At 47.8% G+C, this 18,772-nt stretch overlaps 1 protein-coding gene across 15 annotated transcripts in view; it reads left to right on the top strand.

The window, feature by feature from the left end:
• CACNA1G (calcium voltage-gated channel subunit alpha1 G) overlaps positions 1-18,772 on the top strand; it is a 151,497-nt gene that overhangs the window by 98,292 nt on the left and 34,433 nt on the right. For 8 of the 15 annotated variants that reach the window (XM_054846272.1, XM_054846269.1, XM_054846265.1 and 5 more), the window contains 8 exons: positions 1,739-1,839; positions 2,963-3,086; positions 6,109-6,177; positions 7,032-7,216; positions 12,988-13,114; positions 16,430-16,555; positions 17,171-17,260; positions 17,576-17,789. In XM_054846272.1, the coding sequence (XP_054702247.1) occupies positions 1,739-1,839; positions 2,963-3,086; positions 6,109-6,177; positions 7,032-7,216; positions 12,988-13,114; positions 16,430-16,555; positions 17,171-17,260; positions 17,576-17,789 (1,036 nt within the window). The remainder of the gene's footprint in view (positions 1-1,738; positions 1,840-2,962; positions 3,087-6,108; positions 6,178-7,031; positions 7,217-12,987; positions 13,115-16,429; positions 16,556-17,170; positions 17,261-17,575; positions 17,790-18,772) is intronic. The other 7 variants (XM_054846273.1, XM_054846271.1, XM_054846270.1 and 4 more) reach the window with 1 other exon arrangement.

Below are 18,772 nucleotides of genomic sequence, written 5' to 3'. Positions count from 1 at the left end.
CTAGGCTGCTCGAAGGGATAACACAACCCCAAGGATGCATGCTCTATTAAATACAGTTTAGAGAGAAGGGAGCAGTTCTGACTCCTTGCCTGGGGTTGCAAAAGGGATGTGAAAACAGCCAAGACGCGGCCAAAACCTACTGGTGTGCCGTGACGTGGTCTGTGTTTGCGTAGAAGGGGAGGGAAGGACGGACAGCTGAAGGAGAGGGGTAGAAAGATCTAGCTTTTTTTTGTTGTTGTTATTCAAACTTTTATTGTTATTTTCACAAGGTGGTTTTTATTTTCTGAAGGGTTCAGGTTGTCACCAAGTGCTTTCATCAGAACGGACACTACACTAGCTATTACCCATCGCTAATGAGACCCCTGGCTGAGTGCCTATAGGAACAGAAAGCACTTCCTCCATTCCACTCAATTACCCTAACAAATCCCATTTTTACAGTCCAGAGTACCTCCAATTGCTAACAGTTTGGCTCCAAACGAATCCCCCCCCTCCCTGTTTCTAGGGTGAAATAAATAAAAGTGCCTCAGCCCCGGGTCCGGGCGCTCCTGGGGCGTGAGCGGCGATTCCTGCGCTGTGCTTTGCACCCCTCGGCATGCTCACGGCTCTGAACGTCCGCAGAAGAAAGCTTCAAAGAGCCCGTGCGGCCGCGTTCCCCTGCATCTGCCCGTCCCAAGCCCAGGTGGTAGCAGAGAAATAAGGGTAATGAAAGAGCAAGGATTCGTTTGTATTTATCTGTAAATGCAAAGCGCTGCAGTGACGTTGCACACGCCGGTCTGTGGATTTATCTTCTGGTGCTTTGATCTGGATGAGCTGGGAAAGCCTCGGTGCGGTGGGCGAGATGTTCGTCTGGCTTCTGCTGGTCGTCTGCGCTGAAGATGCTCTGCAGTGCCAATTGGATTAAAGATCCTGATGTCCCCTCGGAGACCTATGGATGAGAAGGCAACAAGACCTAATCCAGAGGCTGTTGCAGCCGGGATGAGGCTTCCTCTCGGCATCCAGTTTTTCATGTCTTTAGGTGACCTGTTGGCCAAGGCTTTTACAGTCTGCCCTCCTGGCCTTAAATGACCTTGCAGACGGTCTAAAACAGGAGTATGTGCGGCTGAGGATGCGCTGTGGTGTCAAGGAGGAATTAATTTGCGGGAGTCGGATGGCCCGTGTTCATGCAGAAGGTCAGGCTGGCCACGGCGTTTCCTTCTGGCTTTATAATCTCCCATCTAATCTGTTCGTGCTGGATGAGAGGCAGATGCTCGCCATTGCGTTCCTGGAACAAACTTCAGGTCCTCAAATGATTTCTTCAGCTTTCCAGTGGTGCATGGACATAGGCCTTGGCCTGGCAAGCAGCAGGAATCCCTCCCTCTGCTCTTTTTATAACCTCTGACATAACCGTTATATATTCTTAAAAAACCTCCAAACAACAAAACCCCAACAAAAGTACCCAGAAAACCTTCGAAGATTCCGACAAGCATCTGACGGGTATCTGGAGGGACTGAGGCTGATGGGAGCAGGTTACCGGTCCTGTGGGCAAGGGTTTTATTTACCAAGTTTGTCCTCTTGGCTAACTGTGTGCCTTTTTTGGGGGAGATCATTTCATTTCAGCTTTACTGAGCACTTGGAGATATGCGTTCAGTGAAAAATTACCCCGAGTCCTTTGCTCGGAAGTTTTGGGGGAGGTTTATTGTTTTAACAGTTCTCTCTCTGTTTTCCTCCCGGTGCGTTTCTGCTGTACGTTTTCTCCTAGAGCAAAAGGGACCGTCTGAAGGCGTGGGTACGGGCACGGCTCCCCACCTGCTGCAAAGAGAGGGACTCCTGGTCCATCTACATCTTCGCCCCTCACTCAAGGTAAGGCAGCTGCGCTACCGAGGCTCAGCTGTCCCAGATGGGTGTCTCTGTGTTAGTCCACAAAACTCCCAGCCCTCCCCCTGCTCCAGCGCTAGTTCGGGGTCACACAGCAAATGTTTGCCAGCTGCAGAGAGCTGCTCCGGGGCGGGCATGGCCCTGGCGTAGGAGCGTCCAGTAGAGACCCCTGGCTCAGAGCATGGCTACAGCTTTATCAAGTTCATCATTTGCTTCATCAGTGATCCCAGCGCTCTGCAGGTTTTTCATTCAACGGAGCATGGGGAGTTTGAAGCAAGGGGGACGGGTGCTGTGTTAAGCAAATAAATCTGAATTTGCCCCCAGTGCACACAGCAAAGGACACTCCTTGACCTCCTAAACCTGCCCCTCAGCCCGGACTTCTCTGTCCTGCCCCTTCCCTTCCTCCCTCTCCCAACAATCCCAGAAAACACGCTCTCCTCGCCTGCAAGCCCCCAGCTCTGCCCTTCCCAAAGCCAGCCGCGCCGGGGCCATCGGGGCTCTGTGCTCCTGCGGACGTTAACCCACGCTTGGGGAGGGTTTCCCGTGTTCGAGCTCCTGGGCCCTGGGCAGCGTTCGAGTTCATTCATACAAAGATTAGAGAGATTTTCAGAAACAGACTTTGGGAAATGTAATACGGTATTATAAATCCTGGGTCAGTGTACAGCCATCTGTCACAATAAATAGCTTCTGTCCCTTTGTTCCATGTGCGCTCAACCCTCACAGGCTTGCTGGGAGTATTTCTTCCTTTATTTAAGCTAAACCTGAGCACTATGGACCAGGTAGGGGGGCAGATCCAAACCTGGCCGCACGTCTGAGTTGTGGAAGCAGTTCCTCCATTTCAAGTGTCCCAAAGTCCCCTACGAACATTACCAGGGCTTGAAATTCTGTAGCCCAATTCTGTAGCTCAGGTCCTTTTCTATTCATACCCTGATCTGCCTGCGCCGTGCGGCTCTGCCAGGGAGGGGATTGGGAGATTGTAGCTCATCTGCTTTGCAAATGGAGCGATTGGTTCCCCTGCCATGCGTCGAGCTGCTGCGTTTCTCCCCAACCGGTCGAGCATTAATAGCTAGTCTGTGCATACTTTTTTTTTTTTCTTATTTCCTGACAGATTCCGTCTGATGTGCAATAAAATCATCACACACAAGATGTTTGATCATATCGTCTTGGTGATCATTTTCCTGAACTGCATTACCATTGCCATGGAACGACCCAAAATCGAGCCTCACAGTGCTGTGAGTTTCTGAGGTTAACCTTTTCCTGTGCTCCCCGTGGGGCCAAAACCTGTGGCTCAGACCCCACCGCTCTGCGCTTGGTCTCACTTTCTTTCTCTTTTTCAAATGGGCAGCTGCGAACACCCCCTGTGTATCCTTTGAATTAGGTACAGCAACTCTCCTAGCGTCCTTTCAAAGTACAAGAGCAGAGCTCATGGCCTGTAATATATCCAATATCCCATTTCTGCAAGTACAGTCAAGGTTTTAACACATGACATAAGCACGACATCTGTCTCGGTTTCCTTCCCTGATAAACCTTCAAACACTTTTCTTCTCTCAACACAATGTTCGCTTCTTCCATCTGTTCTCCACGGGCACGTATGTGTGGTGTGAAGGGAATGGGGGAAACTGTTCTTTTCATACTCTTCTCTCCCCTTTGTGTATCAGCTTTGTTGTGACACAAGACAAACTGAATTGATAGATGCACAGTAGTGCTAATGCCATTTCCCCGAACCATTTTGTTTTAATAGACCACGTAATGATTTCTCAAACCAGACCCTCACAGCACCGACATCCATCAGTCAGAGGGGCAGAACCATCCTATTGCTCTCTTATTTTAGCATAGATTGTGGCTGAGATATACACTGGGCTCTTGCTGATGTACTGCAAAAGACTGCTCATATCGCAATCGTATAGAATCCCGTTTTGTTGCCGTAGGCGTGTCAGGCTGTTCATTTTTGTGGATCTTCAATGTAAGACCTTAAAACTGGAGTCTTGGATGCTCTGCGCCTATTTTAAGCTTTCCCTAGTAGTCCTCTTTACTGAAATAGTTTGCCCAGCGGTCCCTCCCCTAAATTCATTTTTTTTCTCTTGGCCATCACGCAGTTGTGGTGCACCAACTCGCAGCTGCAAGAAGAGAGCAGGACTCCCTGCCGGCCGTGTCGCAGGAGGAAATCACCCTGCTGTTCCCCAAATGGGGCACCCTGAGAATGTCCCTTGAAATCCCAAATGCTTCTTTGGAGCCCCTTGCTGTGTCCTCTGAGAGTCACCGTTCTCCAGGGCTGGCTCCGACAGGATCTGTAGTTACACAGAAATGAAGGGGGTGACACGCATGAGTCAGAGGAGTCCACAGCAAAGAGCTATAGCGCGAAACCCCAGCACTTCACGTATGAGAGGAGAAGGATGAGCTGTGGTGTCCTCAGGCATTGGAAGAGAGGAAAAGAGACAGAGACCAGCGTGAGGTTCATTAGCATCAAGTTATAACCAAGGGAACCAAAATGGGTCATCCAGGGCCGGAGCTGAGCCGAACCACGGTCTGGGAGCAGCAGAGAGGAGAAGGGGGATGCCAAGCGGTGGGGCAGGGAGCAGGGCAGCCAGGAGAAGTGCGCGAGCCCTGCCTGTGCTGATGGAGCTCTCATCTGGAAACCGAGAGAGTTAGTTTAGCTTGAGTTGTTTAAAATAATTGTACTTTGCTTCCCCGAGCTGTGGATTTTGTAGCTGCTTCAAGCGAGTTCTCTTTCCCTGTCCCAGTTTCAGCTGGCTTATCGGAACAGGGGATGCTGTAGCTAGCCAACACACGCTCCCCATTGCAGTGTGCGCGACATGGGCTGGGGAGATTATCCTTCAAAATAGCCACGCGCTTGCCAGAGAGGAATGTAATATCCTCAGTCTCTCCTCCATGCTATTGCTGTTTTATCTCCAGCTCCACAAGCAGGGCCCTACTCTCTTTCTCCTGCATACTGCCTACCCCTCCACAGCAGTCTTTTGTGTGGCGGTCGGCTAACGGCCGGAGATGTTTCCTATCACTGCTCAGGCAATCACAGTGCAGGTCTAGGACCTAATTAATTATGGACCCAGTATGGAAAGAAGCTACTCTGTGGTTCCTGAGTCACTTCAGTAAATCATGATCTGGCGAGCGAGCGAGTTGCCAAGGTGTTTTGTCTTGTTTAAATTGCATCTCATTTTGAGCAAGAGATCTGCATCTCTTACAGGACTGCTCTGTAGGGAGAGGCAGAAATAAATCCAAAATTGTTATTAGCTGAACTGGGGCTGGTTCAATTGTATGCGCACATGCATACATGCATACACATCATCTTTCCTCCAGCCTCCGCCTTCTGCTGTCCATTTCTCTGTACAGGCAATCAGAGATTGTTCGGGGATTAGGGAAAAGTGTAATTTATTTAATGATCATCATTAAAAAGAAAGGTTTCTGCTAACTACAGATAGGGAACCGGTCCATGGTCCCATCTGTAATCACTAGCTGCGATTGCAGAGCAGTGGCAGCGAGGACTGCATGGTCTGGTGGATAGTGCCGGGGGACTGGGAGATGAGACTATTGGGCTTCATGCCCAGGTCTAGCCTGTGGCTTTGGGCAAGCGAATCAACGTTTTGGGGGGCAGGTCTGAGCTAGCGTAAACCCCCAGAGCTTTACTGGCTTCGGTGGAGCTGTGACAACTCATGCCAGCTGCGCTTCAGTGTCCTGTGGGTCCTGCTTGCCTTGCAGCACAGCCACTCCAATATTGACTTAATTTCTAGGAGAATTGGGAGCTCAGTGATATTTGCACTGTGCGGTGACGTCCGCAGGTGAGGGGCAGGTGGAGATTTGTCAAGCGTGCTCCAAGGAGGGGAGGTCTCCCTGTTTCTTCTGGGGGGGTTTTGGGGGGGCAGGTGGGGGGATTTGGGGGCAGGTGGGGGGATTTGGGGGCAGGTGGAATTTGAGGGCAGGTGGGGGGATTTGGGGCAGGTGGAATTTGGGGGCAGATGGGGGGATTTGGGGCAGGTGGGATTTGGGGGCAGATGGGGGGATTTGGGGGCAGGTGCTGTTGCCGCCCCTGTCCATGGTGCTGACGCAGACCCGGTCTCTGCGCAGTGTTATTGTGTTATTGTCTAAATATTTGGATTCTCCCCTCTTTGAGAGCAAACAGTTCAAGACCCGTTTCAGCACAGAAGCTGGAGAACAGTTAGCAACCACTCAAATACGCACAGGGAGATGTACGGCTGCAGAGAGCAGGCTATAAAACGTCTCTCATTTTCTTTTTTATAGGAACGGATTTTCCTAACACTCTCCAACTACATCTTTACAGTTATCTTCCTGACTGAGATGACAGTTAAGGTAAATGAAGCTGGAGGATAAGTGTGCCTGTATTATATTAGTGATATTTTATTACGGTGAACTCACAAAACCCCTAGGTCTACCAGCTACGAGTGAGGTGTATGTTTTCCTCATCTGAATCATATTCAAATACCCACCACATGCCTTATTCTGAGCACGTTTTACATCAGAACAATTTCACTGAAGTTGCTCTTGATTTACACCATTCTACGAGCAATGGGATGCTTCAATTCGGCAGTCCTTCCCTATTCAGCAAAGCTCTTGAGCACACGCTTAACTTCAACCATGCATGTAAGTCCCATTGTCTTCAACAACCAATTGTTCTCAACAACCTAAGCAGCTATGTGCTTTCCTGAGGAGGGAGAGACTTAAGCACGTTGACGCACTTTGCTGGATTTGAGGCAGGAGGCTCAGAAACCCATTGCGGTAAATCTCTCTCGTGTGATTCATAATCATCTGGCAGAACAATTGCTCTTTCTTTGGAAAGTTTCTCTATTTTCTTTATTTGCAAAGCTTGTAAATGATTGCTTTGGGTCAGCCACTCTGAACCTTTCCTCCAGCAGTCTGTAGGAATAAAATACGATCAAACTTTTTATGCCAGAGCTAAACCTGCATAGGTTTACCTGCATTAAAAAGATATCAGCTGTAAGGGACAGTCTGAGATGTTTCTGCAGAGGTATTTTTACAATTCTTGCAATATAACACTTGCTAATTTGTCTAATTAGGCTTCTGTACTGGGAAACAAGTGGACGCAGACTTGTGTCTGTAAATAATGCCTTCTCAGCAGGTTGTTAACTGGAAAAAACATATTGGATGTGATAGTCATAATTTGTTGCATCTTGGTGTCCGGGCAGGTGGTAGCACTAGGCTTGTGTTTTGGGGAGAAAGCCTACTTGAAAAGCAGCTGGAACGTGCTGGATGGAGTGCTGGTTCTCATCTCTGTCATCGACATCCTGGTCTCGATGGTGTCAGACAGTGGCACGAAAATCCTGGGGATGCTACGGGTTTTGAGACTGCTGAGGACGCTGCGGCCTTTAAGGTAAGCAGATGGTGAGGAACACCTAAAAGACTGTAGAGTGTGTGTGCCGAAGGGGGAGCTGAGCCTCTCGTGCAAGCAGCGGCATTTGTGCAAGGGAAGGCGCAGGCGAGACAAGGGCACGGCGTCTGTCGCCAGCGTTGTGCCCAGCCTCCTGCTGCTCCGCAGACAATGCATGTCCGCAGGTCCTGCAGAGCTGCAAGGAGCTCCGGGCACTCGCTGTGTTTTGGGACCAGCCCCAAGTGCAGTAGTAAACTGATCAATGCCTCTTTTGCTCATTAAAACACGCATCCCCTGCTATTTGTGTTCTCATTTGCTCTGTGTAAAGTGCAGCTTAACAGCTTCTTCTCCCCCTTTCCTTCAGGCAGTCAATGGCTTTCGTTACAAAGAAGGAAATTAGTAGCAGGTGGCAGATCATTTTTAAGGAAGCAGAGACTAAACTGTTGCTTAACCTAGAATGCAAAGAAGCTTTACCCCCCTCATTTCCCCGTTAATTTGAGAGAGACATTTATTTTGAAAATTGCCCAGACAAGATGAAAGCAATTGTCCTGCTAACTGGGTCCCCCATCTCTGACAGCAGACAGTATCCCCTGCTCCAGGGACAGGCACCCCTCTGACAGGAACCTGCCCAAGGACCAGTCTCTTCCAAACAGGCATCCGTTTTGTCCTGTACCCCAAGGCATGAAGGTTTCTCTCCATGCTAAATGCAGTCCCTCTTTAATACCATTGTTGCTGCTCTCGTTATGCAGCAGCTAATAAACCTTCCTGCTCAAAGCATCTTTGTGTGCCTGTCATATCTTACTGCTGCTTCCTTCATAAAAGGTTCGCTTTGAGTCAGGATTTTCTCTTTCAGGACAGAAAAATAGGACCCTGCTTCTGACAGAAGATGTTGTTTTACTACCCCTGTGTGAATAATAAGTCTAAATAACAATGGCCGTGCCTATACGTATATCTTTCAAATATTCTCAACAGCTGTGAAAGCCATTCCGTTAAATTGGGCTATGTGTATGTTGTGCCTGGTGCGTTTTAGGACGTGAGCTGCTTTTAATCATTTTTATCTGGCTAGATCGTGCCATTGGTGTGGTTCAGCTCCCTGACCATATGACTAGACTGTCTTCCTACGTGACTCCAGCTCGGACATTTTCTCTTCATGTGTCCCCCCAGTGTCTTCATGTCAACTGTAGTTTTTGGGGGCAGTTTCTGCCAGATTGCTGGTTTGATAGATCTGCTCTGCTCTTCTCTTTTGGCTGATTTTCGACCCGTGTTAAGAAAACCTACAAAATAAACTGGATAGCTCTGGGTAAAATAAGGATTGATTTCCCATCTCTGAACTGTGGAACGCAAGTTTCTTTTTTGAGGTAGTGTGGTTGAATTGGATCTAGAGGAAGGGGCTCGGTTTGTGCTGAGCCCTGCTAGAGTCACCTGTCTGACCCAGTAAAAGCCTGGTATGCTTCTTTGTAGATCTATAGGTCTGCCTGGCCAGGACCTGGGTCTTCATTTACTAGAGCGTTTCTCTGCAGTCACCTGTGTGCACGAGTAGTCTGCAGCTATGGCGAACAATCCACTGAGTAACGGCAGGCTGGAGGAAGACCTGCCATCTGGAGCATGTGCAGGATTAGGCTCTTTCATTGCTATTCCATTCCTGTTGGCATTTGATATGTTTTCTCAAGAGAGCATGTGAATGTTTTCAGCCAACATGCTGCTTTCTACTACAAAGGAAATGTAAAAAGACAGCAACGAGCCCATTCCCTAAATATGTTCACAATCAGTTCTATTCCCCTGTAATTAGATTTGTAGGAAATGAAAAAGCAGCCATCAAACTGGGGGCTTTTCAGTAAGTCATTTCAGTAAGTCATAAGTAAATTTCCGCATGTGGAAACCCATCTGCCTCTGCGATGCACATCTGGGCTGCCCTGAGCACGCCTCTGCCCGCAGCTGCCCGCTCTGCCTTTGCTGCGGGCTGCACCGCATGGCTCAGGGATCTGCCCAGGATGTTCAGCTGGATCAACACGGGATGACAGCTGGGACAGGCGACCCGAGGTCTTTGCACACCGCGGCCCCAGTCCCTGTGTCCCGGTGAAGTCCCCTGTGGGGACCAAGCCAATGTGTTTTCCTTCCCAGGAAGGTGTAGGGCAGAGACCAAAGCGAATGCTCTGTCCCCATCATGGAGAAGCTGGCCCGGCTCCTTCTGTCCTCCCTTTCCGTGGGTGCTCGGGGACAGGGCTGTGGGGAGGACACACACTCTGTGAGAAGCCAAGCCACAGCTCTGTGTGTCACACTCAGCTCGAGGGCAGGGACAGCCCTCGTTGTGTCTGGGTTGGCTTGACGGTCTGAAGGGGTTCTTCTTGCAAAAGACCTCCCTCATTCTGTCTCTTATGTTCTCTTATGAAAACAACCCCGTTGCTTTATGCAGCACACAAAACCACACGTGCTTATGCCTTTTGCACAGGCATTAAAAAAACTGGCCTGTGTGCCAATCATCACGGGCTTTTGATTGCATGATTGATTATCAGCCTCCAAATTGAATCCATGAGGATTTGAGCCCAGCTTTATGACCAGAATTCCAAAAATATATTCACAAAGGAGTGACATTTAAAGATGTTTCCATGACCCTCTGATGTTTCAGCCAGTAGAGGGATTGCTTATACAATAACATTCCTTCCTAATGTGTTCAACCTGCTGTTGTTGGGATCAAGTGTTGTAGCTTAAGATACAAGAGAAATCAAAATTGGAAATGTATTCAGAATTAATGTGGATGGACTTCAGTGCTCTCTACAGAGCCTGGGCTTTGACTTCCAAAGCAGATGGATAAATTATTCACTTTTCATACCATTGCAGTATGAAATAGTCATTTCATAGTCTCTTCTATCTATCATATTATCACCTTTGCTAATTTTTTTTTTAAATCTGTGGAGGAAGGTCTTCATTAATGTTGATCTGCTACTTCATCTAAGTGCTGCTACTTCTTCTGAGAGCTCTGATCAGAGTAGCAGGCTTAACGTTAGTAAATGTGATCCAGCTGGGGTGAGGCTGGCAGTGGGTTTGGAGTGTCTCACGCCAGGAGTTTAACAGCATTGGGAATGCTGAGACCAGCAGAACCAGGAGGAACTCAAGGGATTCACATTTCTAATTTCAGTTTCCCCATTTGTCATATGCCCAATGCAGGCTGGAATTGTCCTGAGTGCAACCTCGGTGAGTCTACAGCTCTGGCACGCCTGGAGGGCTCCAAATCAGCTGGATCCTTCAGCAATAAATTGCAGGAGTGGTGGGACAGATAATACGAGTTTACAAACCTGATATCAGCAGGACCTTGGGCAATATCGATGAGGCGTGGGGATGCTGTATGTTGACATATTGGAGTTGACACTAATAATCTGGAAATGCTGAGGATTTCATTGGCACTTCTTAGGGAGTTATCAGACTCTCAGGAGAGCAGCAGGAGTCTTTGCACAGACTTGCCTCGATGTTGAATCAGGTCCTTAGTTTGAGGTAGCTCCGAGGTCTGAAGGTTTTCATTAGTAAGAACTATTATTTTTCAAAATCTTTTCAAAGTCTTCTCTCCCTGTAGGGCTGGAAACAGCATTGGCGTGGAGCTAAACTGGTGGCAGCTTTTACCCTCATGCATTCTCATTTGAGGAATTCCCTGGTTGATCAAAACTCTGAAAGCAGCCAAATGCTGCAGTTTCTTAGCCCCTTTTTTTCTCAGCACACGAGACTTCACGAAGTCAGACAAGTAACCTCATATTTTCTCTCTCTGCTGGATACGAAATAGTATTTCACAAGGGAAATCACTTTATTATTTCTAGAATAGGCTTTCTTAATAAGTGTTGGAGAACATTATCAACTTTGGACTCTGGAGACTAAATTTCTTCCTTGTTCCCCCAAATTTAAGGATGCTCCAGCAGTTAGACCACAGGCCTTCTATTTAGAAGACCTGACTTCAGTTCCATCCTGTGTGACAGTGGGCAGAATACCTAAGTCAGGATCCCTAAAGGCACCAAAGTACCCAATTTCCATTGAAATCATTGGAAATGAGGTGCCTGTGTACTTCTGAGAACATGGCTTGCGGTCCCCCTGTGCCTCAGTTTTCCATCTGTAGTTTGGCAGTTGTAGTATTTCACTCAGGACTGTGTGAGGGTGAAATAGATGAGGGATGATGAGCTCTTTAGGCCGTCTGAGGATCCAGAAGAGCAATTCAGCCTCAGACTGCCCGGCCCAATGCTTGCCTGGTGCACTCAGATGGAATGGGAAGAGCCCTTGCCCTGTGGACACTGCCATGAGGCAGCATTAACCAGATCACTGAGTTGGGCACGCTAACCTGCCGACCAGCCTCCTCTGCTAGCCGGTCTCTGCTCAACTCTCAGCGTCGGTGCAGGTACAACGTGGCAGCAGCAGCAGCAGCGTAGCTGCCCCAGCGAGGACCTCAGCCTGCGCTAATTGACGTGGGTGGTTTTGGCAGCCCACACCGACCGGTCTGCACGGCTGCATGGGGTCCACACCATCCCCTGGGGCATCTCAGCCTTAAGCAACCTTCTGCTCCCCGAGCCATTCCCTAAAATAACCCGGATCTGAGCATCAGGAAAGCCGAGGTATTGGAAACAGGGAGCCACAGCAGCTACCTGGAAGAGACACCCAGCGTGAGGAGTAGCAGCATCTGCCTTTTGTGTTTCACTGGTAAAGGAGTGGGTAAAAATACCACCGTTTCTTTTTAAAAATGAGAATTGATGAGTTACCCTTGACATTTCAAGTAAATATTTAACCAGAAAAAAGGGAAATAATTTTTAGCTTTTCAGGATACTGTTTGAAGCCAACAGGTTTTGAAAGACCTGGTACCTGTGCACTGAGCTCTGCAGTTTGCTAAACCCGTGGGCTCTGGGGCAGGAGAGGGTTGGTGCAGGCTTAGCTGGCGTCTCAGCTAAGGCCATGCACGTCGGGCACGTGGATGTGTCCATGGGGACCTCTGCTTGGGAGCACCATAGCCTGGGAGAGGGGAGAGAGGAGGAGAACTTGGATTCTCTCCAGGGGACAAAACCTGTGCTTCAGGTGGTGCAGCCAGACTTGGGGTGAAACGGGGGAGGACTCCCATGGCAAAAGAGAGAACCCGGCAGAAACAAGAAGGTGGGGAAGTTTGTGGCACTTTTGAGTGCCAAGTGTTCAAAGGAGTCACCAGCGGGTACCCAGAAGCACACAGGCACTTCCCTCCCTCCCACTTACACGGCAGACGGCTACTTCTGCCTTGGGAAAGCAGCTTCTATGGCGTCAGTACAAATTGATTTACAGAGCTAGTGAAATGCTTAATTCCGGTTGGCATCAAGAGGAGAGAAGCGTGCAACTTCTTCAGATGCCTTTCTCGGTCCCCTAGCTCTCCACCTTCATGTCTGTGAGCCTGAATACCTCGTTCATCTTGCCCAGCACGGTGAGATGGCTTCTCTAAATCACCCGAGCCTTGTCCTTTCATTGCGGTATTGTCCTTGAGAGTATAGTACAGTTTCTCTTTTTTTTTTTTTAATTTATTTTTTTTACCTTCAGTCATGATGTCCACGTTATTCTTCCTCAACCTTCCACTATGATCTAATCCTCTGTTAGGAAATTCTATGCAGTATCAGATGGAGAGGAGATACAGAAATAACATTAGATGCCTGTGGTCCTGCTGACTTATTTGCCATTCTAAAAAATTCCCTAATGCTGTTTTCTCCACATCTTCTATCTTAATAGGAGGCAGAACTGGGCAAGAACAGGACTAACATAGCTTTTGTGTTTACTTGCCCCCACAGGGTCATTAGTCGAGCCCAAGGACTGAAGCTGGTGGTGGAGACTCTCATGTCATCCCTGAAGCCCATTGGGAACATCGTGGTCATCTGCTGTGCCTTTTTCATAATCTTTGGGATCCTGGGAGTTCAGGTGAGTCCCCTGTAAGCCTCAGCACCTAACCTGAAAGCGTAATGAGCCCCAGATGGCCCCACGTCTGGGTATCCATACCGATGGACACACTATAAGCCTTTCTGGGCTGGTTGGCCTTCTTGGGGAGCGCCCCTTGTTCCTAGTGAGGATGAAGCAGATTTCCCATTACTGGTCAGCCATTAAAACCTCATTAACAATTACAACTTAGCAACAGTGGCCCAGCAACACACGTCCCTAGCCATAGCTGAAGGAGCAATGGTTAGAGCCAGTCAGTGGGGTTGTTTTTGCCTCTCTCTGGTTCCACCGAGGTCCTCTGCCCAGCTCTAGAAATGTGTGTTGGTTTTAAATCCATAACTTTGCCAAAGTTAACAGCCTGGAGTGACTCAGACCCAAGGGCTTACACAGCTCTCGGTCCCCACCCCAGCAGCACAGCGCAGCCTTTCTAGTGCTCTTGAGACGCGTTTATTCCTGACTCGCAAACCTTGGCTATGTGTCACTTGACACGTTGAACTTTCTTGAAGCTTCCCTATTGCATGCAGTGGTACAAAAGCCAACACGATGATCCCCTCAAAAGCACAGAATGGCCTTTCTTCACCCTTTCCTCACCACAAAGACTTCTGCTCTGCCTGCAGCAGGACATGAATGAAGATATTTCTCCACTTTCTTTCCCTGGCCACACCACAGAAAGGTCAGGTCTGAGGCATGACGTGCATCACCAGAAAAACTGTGCTCAGGGAACCTATTGAATCCCATTCCTGTTCCATCTGGGAGATAACGTGGGGACATCTCCCCTCCACCTTTCTTCTAGGTAGAAACCAATGGGGAAATAGAAGCTCTCAAAGCTGAAATTGTTGGTTTGTAAACTCCAGAGAGACCTTGACCTGGAGATTCATTCAGATTCTGACAGTTTGTATAACCGAAAGCTTGCAGAAATAGAGATTTCTGAGTCTGCTTCCTGCCAGCTCTGCTGGCAATATTCTCGGTCCCGGGAGTGCAGGAACCCGGGGGAAAAGTGGCAGAGTTTCCAATGCAATTGGTTTCTCATTACCTGAGAAGAAGAGATTGTTTCATATAAATATTCTGACATAACACTTATTTCTTTCTGAAGTTTATCTGATCTGTCACAGCCAGCTTTGGAAAGCAGCTCTGTTGGGCTTTGTTTTGGAAAGGTGTCTTATGTAATATTTTATACTAATATACTGTTTAAATAATAAATACAGCATTGAAAATAAACAGAGAAGAAAATCATGCCGTCCATAACCATCTCAGCAGCTAGATCGGCTTAGCATTACACTACAACAACATCCATCCATTATACTAAACAGATTCATAAAACTAAGCATATCCCATAAAACAATATAAAACTCAGACATGGGAAAATTTATGCCAAACAACAAAACTTGCAGTATGCTCTTTGAATTTCCTCCCTGCTAATTGTGATTGCTTTCCCTAGTGACTTGCAGTCTTACGTTAAGTTGTCATGACTATTGATGTGCTTAAGTGGTAGATACGAGCAAGACTGATCCTGTATTCAGGATACAAAATTCTCAGTTAATATTTATGTCTAATTAGGTGTAAGATGAGGGCCATAGCTATTTTCTATAAAAAGATGATCTTTCAAATTTACGGTTGGTTTTCCCATGTAACTATAAACTGGGGATCAAACTAGAGGTTTTTAATGCTATTAAAATCCAGACATCCAGGTTTCTAACAGTATTTTTTCTTAGCGAGACAGTTTTTATTGTAGAGCTTGTCCACAGATGAATAGTCATTAATAAGACACAAGAAATAGATTGATAAAACAAATACAGTAGGAATCACTGGGTCTTTCCACTTTCGGAAGCACTAAAATCTGAAGCACTGACAGGGATCAGCATTTTTGCAAATTGGGCTTTGTATTTCCAAGCCCCGTGAGTAGCTGTGTTACTGCTCCCATCTGAGTGCCATCACAGTCCAGCTCCTGGAGAAGTTATATTTGTAGACGGTAAATTAAAAACAGTTGTTTACCTTCCTGCTTAATTAAAACTTTTCGCTGTGAAGGCTATATCTCCCCAGTCTGCCTTACCCATGGATAGTGTTTCTCCATGGAAAGATCAGGGAATACTTCTCTTCTTACATCCAGAAGTTTTATGAGTGCGTTGAGTGGTGATTAATTTTGCATGCCTCGAGAACATACTTCTGCTGTTGATTTCTGAAGGAAACCCATGGAGTAATGCGTGGGTTTATCTTGTTCGCTATTATTTCTACTGATATTTGTGTAGAATAACAGATCAAAAATCATCAGCGTCTTTCCTCTGTATACCCAGGTGGTGTTTTAAGGAGCCCGGAGAGCAGGTTGCCATTTTCCCCAAAACCAGTAATGTCAATAGCTTCTGTCAGCAAATAAAACCAGATTTGTTGGATGTCTCCCGGGCTCTGATACCATCCATCCTGTGAGCATCAATCACCCTGTCTGAAGCAGTAATCATCCCCTGCCACTCTCTGTTCTCTGCACGGGAAGCACCAGGTCTAGAATTAAGCGCGTGGAGGCTCATGTTCCTCGTGCAGGTGTAAATCAGGAGCTGACTCCCCAGGAGTCGCGTTTCTCCTGGCTTACACCAAAGGAAATAAGCTCGGGATCAGGTGCCCAGCACCAGTCGGGCTTGACTCCTCAAGCTTGGCACAAGGAATAATTTCAGAGACCCCTGCACGGGCTGCAGAGCCTAATGATGGCTGGAGACCAGCATTCGGGATCGGAGAGCGGAGCTGGACTGACAGCAGTCCGGATTCAGCGAGAGCCCAAAGTCACCGGCAGCGGCCCAGCTCCTCTCTGACGTGTCCCCTGGTGACCTGTAAGAGCAGAGCTTAGTCCATGGCTGTGCCTCTTCAGTGCCACCTTTTCTCTCCTGACAGAGGGCCCCCGGTACGTTTAATTTGTCGGCGGCTCTTGAAACCAGCATCATTAACTGGGCTGGAGTCGCCGGAGTCGTTCCAGGTGTGGCAAGAGGCCATTAGCTGGTCTGGGCTATTAGCCAGGGCTGCGCTTGAGCTGGCGGCCCAGAAGCAAAGGCCTTTAGGCCGGTCTCAGATCACTGAACCAGACAACCTAATGCACGAGGTGGGTGTCCTAAACGATGTGAAATCATCCATTTGCTCGTTAGGTGCAGATTATACAGGCTGCTCGCACTTAATAACCAGCACGAATGAGGCCGTTTCCCGTAACTTCCCTGGTCGGCGTGGGCTGCGCAGGATACCCCGGGAGAAATGCCCATCATCGGCAGAGAAATCCTGCGGACCGAACCCTTACCTTTCCTCTCTTCTTTGCATGTTTTGCAGCTTTTCAAAGGCAAGTTTTTTGTCTGCCAGGGGGAGGACACCAGAAACATCACAAATAAATCGGATTGTACAGAAGCAAGCTACAAATGGGTCCGGCACAAGTATAATTTTGATAATCTCGGCCAGGTATTAATAGAATGGTAATCTGCTTCTTTGCTCCTTTACTTCCTTGACTTAAAAACCTGTGCATTATTATCCCAGGGGATTTTCTTACAGGGCACTACCAGCCGCAGTAAATATTCAGTTCACATACACAGCATTCTCTCTCTCAGTAAATCCCAAAGGTAGTGTTTCCAAGCAGGCATACACTTCTTTTCAGAACAGAACAAGCACATGTGGCTTCGTGGAGTACTTAATTGCTTCACTGCTACATAACAAACCAAATACATCTTGCAGAAGGGCTTGTCTAATAGAGCTGGACACTTTCAACCATCTCGGCAACGCAGTCTTATTTTAGCAGCGTGGTAAGGACTAATTAGTTGGGAGCAGTAGAGACCTGGAGGGTGGAAATGAAGCTGCTTTTGTCTTTGGCTTTGTGGTTTCTGACTTAGCGCTTATTGCTGAACCAGGCGCTGACATTGATAGGTTTTTGCTGCCAGGAGAAACCTTGGGCACCAAAGTGTCCCATTATCAGACAGGTAATGATAATCCCCAGACAGGAAAGGGCAAAGAGGAGGAAAATGTTACAGGTAAAAAAGTGTTAGTGCCACTACGTCTAACTTTTTTTCCATGTATTTCTAGGCCCTGATGTCTCTTTTTGTTCTGGCCTCCAAGGACGGGTGGGTGGATATCATGTACGATGGCTTAGATGCCGTGGGAGTGGACCAGCAGGTACGTGCTCTAGCAAAGCTGTAAGAAGTGACTTGTCAAAGGGCACACATTTCGGCTCTTGTTTTGCAACGTGCAGTTGGCTTCCACCGTCAAATGGGGTTATGGGTTTGATGCAGCCTACGATGCGGTTGGCTTTCTGGGCTGTGAGCACACATTGCCGGGTCATGCTGAAGAAGGAATCTTCTTTCAGGAAGAGCAGAGCACGCAGAGCTGCCTCAAAGGGGGCCCCCATGGGTTTGTGGATGCGGCACCTGCATCAATTTGCTCCCTTTTTTTTTGAGGTTCAGTTGACATTCGTCTTCCTCCGCTTTGCAGCCAGTCATGAACTACAACCCGTGGATGCTCCTCTACTTCATCTCCTTCCTGCTGATTGTGGCCTTCTTTGTCCTCAACATGTTCGTGGGGGTGGTGGTGGAGAATTTCCACAAGTGTCGGCAGCACCAGGAAGAGGAAGAAGCCAAGAGGCGGGAGGAGAAGAGGCTTCGCCGGCTGGAGAAAAAGAGAAGGAGTAAGGAGAAACAGATGGCTGGTCGGTAGTCTTTCCACATCTTTCTGAGTCCTGCTTGACCTTCCACACGATCCCCTCCTCCCTCCCCTCCCTGCCTCGCGTCTGGTGATCATTCTTCTCCCAAAAGCATGTCCAGCTATAAAATTTGCATGAAGGAAATAGTGTCGTTTTAGGCTGAGCAAGGAGCCATGGAAGCCTTTTTAATGGCTGCATGATTTGCAATGACCTTTCCATTGGAGGTTATTTAAATTAAAATATAATAACAATCAGACCTGGAGCTTCTTGGATAGCAGAGCTCAGTGTTACACAAATAGTGACAACTGCAAAGATCAGCAGTGCCGAATGGCACCATAAATCTTCTGAGTCATGAGCACTGGTGCTGATAACTGGATTCACTATTTGGTTTATTACAGCCTTGTAATGCCACAGTGATGTTACCTGTCCCATTTATCAAGCAGGTTTATTTATTGGCGCAGTAGCACCACTGCTATTCAAGAGTGTAATAAAATAATGGAGCCATCTCATTCTAGTAATGCTTAAAAACTCCTTAGAGAAACATATCAATGCATTTGCTTGAGAAATACAGATTAGAAAAAAAAAAAGCAGTCAAGAGTAACTAACTAGACAAAATAGCACTGATGCAAATTGATCCAAACTCCAAGCTGGATGTGCAAGCTCGCAGCCCTGCCTAGAGAAGGCTTTACAGGTGAAGAGACTAGAGCTCCATTCTGTCAAAAGTCTCCAACCTGACATTTGTCCTTTAGTCCTTTTTTTTTCTTTTAATTTGGTTGAATAAGTAAGAAGTAAGTCAGCCAGAGGCCACGGGTCGGAGGTACTCTTCTTGCATGCTCTCTCTTCTGACTGAAGTTTCTCCGTTGCCCTTTGTGTCCATGGCCTCACTCTTTCCCTCCCTGGCCAGTCCGCCTGCTGCTCTCTCCGTGTCCCCTTTCTCATCTCTTCTCTATCTTTGACAGACTTCAGTACTGTTTAAGAGGCTGTCTGAT

This window comes from Grus americana, chromosome 18 (assembly GCF_028858705.1).
Source record: "Grus americana isolate bGruAme1 chromosome 18, bGruAme1.mat, whole genome shotgun sequence".
In the NCBI taxonomy this organism is placed as follows: Eukaryota; Metazoa; Chordata; class Aves; order Gruiformes; family Gruidae; genus Grus; species Grus americana.
The sequence above is the reverse complement of the archived record's forward strand: the minus strand, read 5'-3'. Positions and strand labels throughout refer to the sequence as shown.